Below are 9,176 nucleotides of genomic sequence, written 5' to 3' on the forward strand. Positions count from 1 at the left end.
TGGCTGGGCTGTGGCTGGGCCACCGGGTGTGACTGTTCCCTGTTGCTCTCTGCCGGTACCCAAGTCCCCAGTGCCTGCACTGGCAGGCACACCCAGGCAGGGGAGCCTTGTTGGGGTCCAGCTCCTCCTTCCCTCCCTCTTCCCCTCCACCCTGCTCCCAGCCCGTCTTCCCGGCCTCACGCTCGCCCTCCCCTTCCCCATCACCCCTCTTTACTTCCTTCCGCTCCCAAGCCCCCTTCCGCTCCCCTTTCCCCCTTCCCCCAGCCCCTCTCCTCGAGGTTCCTTCCCTCAACAATCTCACGAGGTGTCCTCAGCTCTGAGACACGTGCCTTGGCTGTATTTTAATCTCTGAGATCAGAGCATGCTTAAGACGGTCGTGTCCCCACCCAGCCCGGTGGTGATCTGAGACCCGAAGGACCCCAGCAGTCCGAGTGCCCTGAGCCAGTCACGCGCTGTCCCATGTGCTTCTTCCAGTTCACTGCACGACTGAATTGGGATGGGCAGAAGCTGCCTTGAGCACAGCACTGAGGACTCCTGGGCTGCCGGGACTCCATTGGGGGAGTGCAGTGATCGATTAGTGATGTCTGCCATGGGAATGGAGTGGGTTGCAGGCTCTGCCCCCAACAGCAGGACCGATTGTTTCCATTTTACAGTCCGGGGTTCTGAAAAGCTAAGCACTTTCCTAGGTCATGAAGCTGGGAAATGACAGAAACAGGATTTGAGTTTAAGTGTGTCTGCTTCCAAAGCTCTTCTCATTCTTTCCTCTGTGGCCTCCATAAATATGTCCCAGGGGACCAGAGTAAGTCGGGCACTGAAGAATTTGCTAGCACAAGACTTCTGCTCTTTGTGACCATTTGGGATATTACAGAGGAAGCAGCACAGACTCCGGGGAAGTCTAAGAAGCTGCACAGAGGCGGTGCCATCTTTGTTGCCACCGGAGGGGGACTAGGAGAAGGCAGGGAAGGACATTCAAGGAAGAGGGAACAGCGTGTGCAAAGGACTGTAAAATGGAAATCATACGTCCTGCCCCCTAGGGCCGAGTGCATAACCCAGTGCACTTCCGTGGCAGACATCACGCATCGATCGCTGCCCTCTCCCCGCTGAGTCCAGCCCAGTCCTGGAATCACGAAGGCCAGAAAGCCCACAGCCTGCACGGGGAGGTCGTGTTGCCCAGCAGCGCACAAAGGGCCTTGGGAAGGGGAACGATTGCGGTGTTGGGTCGTTTTGGGCTGTGCGCTCATTTACTGCTGACATCATTAGAAACGATAGGCCCTGGCCTGGCGATGCTGCTCTCCAGAGAGCGACCGTGCTCATCTCCGCCGGGCTTGGACGGCGGCTGTCCTGGCTGCCTGGCACCCTTGCCGCCCCTGGGCATGGGCGTCTGCGCCGGGTCTCCGCCTCCCTGGCAGGGCCCCCTCGGGCACCGAGTCTGCCCCTCCCACCTTCGGCTCCCCCCGCCCGGCACAGCTGGCTCCTTGCCTCCTTCCCTGTGAGAACCGGGTAACACCTGCGTGGTCTTGCCCCAGGATCTAGAGGCTTTGCGTTTTGAATGGGATATGAGGGAACCACATGCGTTTGGGTTTTTTCCCTTGAGTCGGGGTCTCATTCTGTAGCACAGATCGGAGTGCAGTGGCATGATCACAGCTCACTGCAGCCTCAAACTCCTGGGTTCAAGCGATTCTCTGGCCTCGGCCTCTTGAGTAGCTGGTACTACAGGTGCATGCCACCGTGTCCAGCTAAATTTCTTTTTGTCAACTGCGTCTTGATATGCTGCCCAGACTCTTCTTGAAGTCCTGGGCTCAACTGATCCTCCTGCCTCGGCCTCCCAAAGTGCTGAGATTATAGGTTTGAGCCACTGTGCTTGTGTGTTTTGAACAAGGAAAAAAACCCGAAAGCTGCAAAAACAAATTTTGAGCCTATACCTCTCTATAAAGTAAGACTTTCTTTAGGAGACAACGACATCAGGCCAGAAGCCAGACTCGATTTATAAGAAATAAAACAACAGCGAAGATCCGCTTAGCAGCAATGGAGAATGTGGAATTGGCATTGCTGATTGGCTAGGTGTGCTTGTTAATCGCACGTAAGCCCATTTTCTCTCCAAAGCAGCATCTGTGGGAAGGAACTCTTGCTTTGTTAGGGAGCAGTGCTGTGAATACAGTGACCTTCCCGCCTAGCGTTTGGGATGGCAGGGCCCCGGGAGACATGTGCACGCTTGAATTTGGGGGTGTCGGTGGGACACGTGTCGTGTGCACACATGCCTCTGCGTCTTCAGCACCTGGAGATGCAGCTCTTCCGGAAGGATTGTGAGCGCTCACAGGAGCTGGGGAGTGACAGGAAGGTGACACAGACTCATCTGTCCACTCTGGCTTCACAGAAGCCAGACGCCGTCGGAAGCGAGGGCCTCCCCCGCAGCGCCAGCACAGGGCAGGGCTGGCCCAGAGCGCCTGGCTCCCAGAGGGGCTGGCGCTCCTGAGAAGCCCACTGCTCCCAGCGACTCTGGCCAGGCCTTGCCCACCCGCCGGCTGTGGGGGAGGGCTGTGGGGACCAGGGTGTGGCGAGGGCGAGCTCACCACGTGTAAACCCCTTGGGCCGGTTAACCCCAGGGCCTGGGGCCGTCAGTCCCTGCTTTGCCATCATCTTGCAGTGGGTTCCTGGGCAATTCACCTCCTCTTTTGGCCTCTCCTCTCCCCTATTCAAAGGTTATTTCTTTTTCGGGGGGGTGCTTGGAGTCTCACTCTTGTCGCCCAGGCTGGAGTGCAGCAGCACTCTCACGGCCACCGCAGTCTCCACCTGCTGGACTTAGGCTAATCTTCCACCTCGGCCTTCCAAGCAGCTGGAACTACAGACACACGCCACCACACCCGGCTAGTGTTTGTGATTTCTGGTAGAGACGCGGTCTCACCGAGTTGCCCAGGCGGGTCTCGAACCTGCGGGCTCAGGCCATCCTCTCGCCTCGGCCTCCCAGGGCTGCTGGAATGACAGGCTGAGCCTGTCTACTACCTGCCAGATCTTGTGCTAAGGCTTCCCAGTGTCATCCTTCATTGCTCTAATCTGGCACGTTGTTACCTCTAATCTGCTGTAGGCTCGAAAGCTAGGTGTCCAGATGTATGAAGAATTAGATGTGAGAGCTGGGCACAGTGGCTCTTGCATATAATTCCTCCTACTTGAGAGGCTGAGGCGAGAGGATCGCTTGAGGCCAGCCTGGACAACACGGTGAGACCCCCATCTCTAAAATAATTTTTTAAATCAGCTGGGTATGGCGATGCACGCCTGAAATCCCAGCTACTCAGGAGACTGAGGTAGGAGGATCGCCAGAGCCAGGAGGTCGAGGCTGCAGTGAGCTACGATCACATCACTGCACTTCAGCCTGGGCAACAGAGGGAGACTTTGTCTCTAAAATGAAACAACAACAACAAAGAATTAGTCGTGAAAGTCACTGGAACGACTTCCAGCATGCCCATCTGACAGAATAGCAAGTAGTTGACAGCAATGACAACGGTGACATGTCATGAATTATTTGGTGGAAGCCCAGAATAGAGTGGCCCGTACACGCAGACTTCGGTACTGTCCAAAAATGTACACAGGAGTTGGAAGGAAAGACACATTACATTCGTTACACGGATGGGATCACAGATGGCGCTTTTCTTTCTGCATTTTGCACCAAGGTTCTGAGCCTTTCTCGTGCATCGGGACAGTCACTCATTCGTTCATTCCGCGAGCACTGATGCCTGCCGTGTCTCTCACAGCTGGGGAGACGGTGGTTCCCGCCCCAGTTCAGCAGAGGAGACTGCCTCGCAGGCGCAGACTGCCCGAGAGTGGCTGGTCAGAGGGCTGTGGCCCAGGCCAGGGAGAGTCGAAGGTCCTGGTGTGCGCTGACCTCCCTGACTGGTGACCCGAGATGCCCGGGGACGGTGATTTCAGTCCAACATCCGTAAATAGAACCGGGCAGGGCCCGGCAGGCGCATCCTGGGCAGCTATTGTTTCGGCACTTTCCAGATGATCCAGGGCTGTTTATACTTTCCTGGGATACAAGCCGGGCCCACAGCCCTTCCCTTTTGGACGGATGTGTGGCCTGGCTGTGGTCCCCGTCTCACCTCCACCAAGACTCTGTCTCCCTCCAGTCTGACCTGTGGCTCTCTGGTCCCCATTGTGCAGTTTTCGCTGGGAAAAGGGTCCCCAGATCAATGAAGTCCAGATGCTTTTCGGAGAGGGGACAAGTCGGCCCCAGGCTACACACTGGGGGCCCCCAGCTGAATGAAAGCACGTCATGTCGAGTCCAGGTGTGGCTAGAGTCCTCTCAACATAGGAACCAGAAAAGCAAGCATGGACCAAGCCAGAATGCATGTTTTTGAAGTTTTGTGTGTGTTTTCCTTCAAGAGACTGGTTTTATTCTGGATCTTGAGCTATTGGCCTCAATAAGAGTCCTGAGCCTCCCCCCCGAAAATAATTGTCTGAAATGTCTATACCCTTGGCTCTGGGTGGGGCAGGACAAAGCCTCAGACTGTCTCAAAACTGTGCTGGTGAGCACTGTAGGACGCTCAGGTCACAGCAGGCCCAAGTACGCAGGACGCTTGCCAAGTTTTGGGGTTTTTTTGAGTCAGAGTCTCACTCTGTTGCCCAGGCTGGAGTGCAGTGGCATGCTCATGGCCACCCTAGCGTCGACCTGCTGGGCTCTGGCGATCTTTCCGCCTCAGCCTTCCGAGTAGCAGGAACCACAGACGCATGCCAACATGCCCAACTGATTTTTTTATTTATTGTGGAGATGAGGCCTTGCCAAGTTGTCCAGGCTGGTCTTGAACCCCTGGACTCAGGCAGTCCTCCCACCTCGGCCTGCCAAAGAGCTGGGATGACAGGCGTGAGCCACCATGCCTGGCATGCTTTGTTTTTAGGGCCAGTGTCAAAAACTCCATTGCCTAGACTGGAGTGCAGTGGTAGCTGGAACCACAGATGTGTGCCAACATGCCCGGCTGATTTTTTTATTTATTGTGGAGATGAGGTCTCGCCAAGTTGTCCAGCCTGGTCTTGAACCCCTGATCTCAGGCAGTCCTCCCACCTCGGCCTCCCAAAGTGCTGGGATGACAGGCGTGAGCCACCACGCCCAGCCCACATTTTTGAACAGTTTTATGTATGACTTTGATCCCGTGGTTTTTCTATTGAGTCTAAAAGAGACACATTTGAGGTGCAAGCTTGCAGTCATTTATGGGGAGTGTTTGCACAACGTGGTGACTTATGGAGACCCCAAGACACACCAGGGGCGTCCCATCCCCAGGGTCTCAGATTTTGGCCTTCTGGCATTTTCTTCAAGTGCGCTACAGGGCTGAAAGGGGAAGGATTTCCTAATCGTGTCCAGCCCGTGGGGTGTCTGCTGCACTGGCACAAAAATAGGAATCTGATCAATGTAAACATTTTCAATATACCACAATTTTGAATCCTTGTTATTTAAAAAAGTCTTTGTATTTCTAACACACCAAAGCTTCAAAAAAGTCCAAGATGCGGGGAGTGGTGGCTCACACCTGTAATTCCAGCACTTTAGGAGGCCGAGGTGAAAGGATTGCCTGAGCCCACGGGTTCGAGACCAGCCTGGGCAACTTGGCGAGACCTCATCTCTGCAATAAATCAAAAAATCAGCCGGGCATGGTAGTGCACGCCTGTAGTTCCGGCTCCTCGGAAGGCTGAGGCGGAAGGATCGCCGGAGCCCAGCAGGTCGAGGCTGCGGTGGCCGGGAGTGGTCCCTGCACCCAGTCTGGGCGACAGAGGGAGACTCAAAACTCCAAGTGTCTGACTCTTCCCTGTATCTGAGAAGCCCCAATGCAGCCCAGTGGGAAGAGGGGGTGTCTCGCCCACCCATGAGCCGGGATGGATGCCGGGAAGTACAAAGAGAAAATAAAGCGCTTGTGGGGTCAGGCCTGCCTCCTCCGAGCTGTGCTGTTCCCTCGGCGCCCATTGTGGGTGACATGTCCTTGCCCTCCTTTTCCCTCTAGACCGCAGGCTCTTTACTGAATCACAGAGTGAGCCCAGAGATGTAAGGGAGCCGCTCGAGGTCGTCTGGGCCGGGACAGCTGTGTGGGCCAGAGTCCAGGTCTTGTTCCGCCTGCTTGAAAGATCACACCCCATCAGCGGTGCCACTTGGGGGATTCCTGTTCAGAGCCGCTGCCGCTTTAATCAGACCGTTGGCATCTCAGGGGAAACGGCTTCCTCTGTACTGCCCAGAATCCGGTAGAAGCAGACACTGTGCCCACTGGCTTCTTAATGTGTCTGTTCCTGGCTGGGTGCAGTGGCTCATGTCTGTTATCTCAGCACTTTGGGAGGCCGAGGTGGGAGGATGGCTGGAGGCCAGGAGCTCGAGATCAGCCTGGGCAACAATGTGAGATCCTATCTCTACAAAAAAATGATTTATTTATTATTTTTTTCATTTTTGGAGTTGGAGTCTCACTCTGTTGCCCAGGCTGGAGTGCAATGGCACATTCACGGCCACCCCAGCATCAACTTGCTGGGCTCTGGCGATCCTTCTGCCCCAGCCTGCCAAGGAGCTGGAACCACAGGTGTGTGCTACCATGCCCGGCTAATTATTTATTTATTTGCTGTAGAGACGAGGTCTCGCCAAGTCGCCCGGGCTGATCTCGAACCCGCAGCCTCAGGCAATCTGCTTGCCTCGGCCTCCCCAAGTGCTGGGATGACAGGCTGAGCCACCGAGCCCGACTGAACCCCTGACTCTTAAAAAAATAAGTAAATAAAGAAAAATGCCCGTTCTCATTAACACTGTACAGCCTTATATGTTCAAAATAAGACCGATATCGATGAACTTTAAGCAAGACGCTTGATTTTTTTTTAAATTTACTGAATCAGAGAACTCTGGCCCTTTCTCTCCCCCAAATCCGTGTCTCATCCATCTCTGAGCCTCTCTGTAGTTTAGGAGAGAGATCCTGAGCATGCCTCCCGGATCGGTAAGAAACGACGAGATTGGCAGTGTGGTGTCAGTGCCAGTATGAGAGGCATGGCCTGGCACTGCAGGCCAGCACGAGCTGGTTCAGCCTTGTGGGGGGCAGCTACGAGCATCCTACCTGTGCCGCCTCTGCCCCAAATCCTACTTCTAGGCCTCTGTCCTAGAGGAATGGTCACCCCTCACAGAGAGGTGCACGTGAGCGTTCACGGTCACCGGAAACATCTAGAATGTCCAGCTGCAGGCAGCGGCTCACCCAGCCATGGGGCATCCACTCTTTGGGACACCGTGGCGCCGTCTGACGGACCGAGACGGGCCCAGCTAAGCAGACCCGAGCAAGTTCCAGGACATGCTGCTAGTGACGCGTAAGAGGAAGAACCACACGTGCGGAGGCAGGAACGTCCTGGAAGGCTGCACACCTGGGCATGGTGACCGCGTGCCCGTGCATTCCTCTGTCAGGGGCAGGGACTGTGGGGCGTCAACTTTTCTTTCTGCAGTGTGGGCACATCTTGGTTTCTCTAGCCACTCCCTGCGATGAACGCTGGGGCTTCCAGGCCTTTCGCCACCTAGGTTGCCACTGCGCGGGCATCGTCAGGTGTGTGCGCAGGTAAGCCTGTGAGATGGACTCGCAGAAGCACTTAGGCTCAGGCAGCTGCAGTGGTCCTGGGACAGTGATCACGGAGTCCCACCCATGGGGGTGCTGCCATTTTGCGCCCCACCGGTCACGCCGGAAGGTGCCTTTAGAACACCTGAGGTGAAATTCACATGATACCAAACCAGCCTTTTTCAAGTGCACAGCTCGGTGGCATTTAGTCGTTCACAGTTGTTCAGACGGAGACTCGCATTGTCCGCAGTGTTTGGGGGTAGCTTATGGTGAGATATGACCCGTATGATCTGTGTCATTAAAAAGGAAAAGAAGCCAGGTGCGGTGGCTCACGCCTGTCATCCCAGCACTTTGGGAGGCAGAGGCGAGAGGATGGCCTGAACCCAGAGGTTCAGGGCCAACCTGGGCAACATGACAAGACCTCATCTCTGTAATAAATCAAAAAATTAGCTAGGTGTGGTGGCTCACGCTTGTGTCCCAGCACTTTGGGAGGCAGAGGCGAGAAGATCGCCTGAGCCCAGGGGTTCGAGACCAGCCCGGGCAACTCGGCGAGACCCTGTCTCTACGATAAATAAAAAAATTAGCCTGGCGTGGTGGTGTGCGCCTGTAGTCCCAGCTACTCGAGAGGCTGAGGCGGAAAGATCGCTGGAGCCCAGAAGGTCAAGACTGCAGGAGCAGCCCAGCCTGAGCCAGAGTGAGACTCCCAACTCAAAAAAAAAAAAGAAAGAAAAGAAAGAAAACAGTGTGGGCTTCAGGTGCAGACAGTTCTGTCTCAGGGGCCACAGACTGCCCACCGCTGGTTGTGGGACCCGGAGGAATTACTTATTCCATGGGAGGCTCTGTCTCCCCATCTTTGAGATGGGAAAGCTCCCACCATGGCTTCCCCTGCAGAGGCCGACTCATGGCCGGCGGACGCTGGTTGCTTTCTCCCCTACACGTGGCCCCAGAAGCATGGGTTCCCATCCCAGCTCCCCCTTTCCCTTTGTGATCTCAGGCAAGTTCCTCAGCAGCCCTGGCTTCTGCACGTGCAAAATGGGTTCATGGCGTGCGACGAGGCCTGGGAAAAGGCATGTGTGTGGGGTGGTTAACACGGTGCTGTCTACACCGTCAACGCACAGGAAACGGGGCCGTTGGAGTTTCTGCCAGCCCTGGCACGGTGCCTGGGGCTCTGGCTGCCCAGCGGGCGAAGGGCCCCGGGAGCTGTAACACCTGCCTCTCCCCGCTGTCCAGGGCCATCGGGGCCAACCCCCTGTACTGTGACTGCCGCCTCCGCTGGCTGTCCGGGTGGGTGAAGACCGGCTACAAGGAGCCGGGCATCGCCCGCTGCGCTGGGCCCCCGGACATGGAAGGCAAACTGCTCCTCACCACGCCCGCCAAGAAGTTTGAATGCCAAGGTGAGCCCGGGAGCATGGCCCCATTCCCGCGGCGGCTACTGGGGGGGGGGCGTGTCAGGCGGCGGGAATGAGGCACTTGGAGGATGGCTGCCTCCCAGGCCCGATGCATCACGGCTGTGAAAAGCCAGGCAGCAAGTCTCAGCCCCCAGGGCTCGAAGCCCTCCCTGGAAAGGAAGGGGAAACGGCAGCCGCGTGTCTGGACACACGCCTCGCGGCGGGGGGGGGGGGGGGGGGGGGG

At 56.3% G+C, this 9,176-nt stretch overlaps 1 protein-coding gene across 1 annotated transcript in view; it reads left to right on the forward strand.

Annotated features, from left to right (window-relative positions):
* Window positions 1-9,176, forward strand: part of LOC103260100 (slit homolog 1 protein-like) — a gene marked incomplete at both ends in the record, with an annotated part of 62,155 nt that overhangs the window by 34,363 nt on the left and 18,616 nt on the right. The window contains 1 exon segment of the mRNA XM_021712147.1: window positions 8,775-8,991. Within this exon segment, the coding sequence (XP_021567822.1) occupies window positions 8,775-8,991 (217 nt within the window).

This window comes from Carlito syrichta, unplaced genomic scaffold (assembly GCF_000164805.1).
Source record: "Carlito syrichta isolate Samal-C Ts95f unplaced genomic scaffold, Tarsius_syrichta-2.0.1 Scaffold88019, whole genome shotgun sequence".
NCBI lineage: Eukaryota > Metazoa > Chordata > Mammalia > Primates > Tarsiidae > Carlito > Carlito syrichta.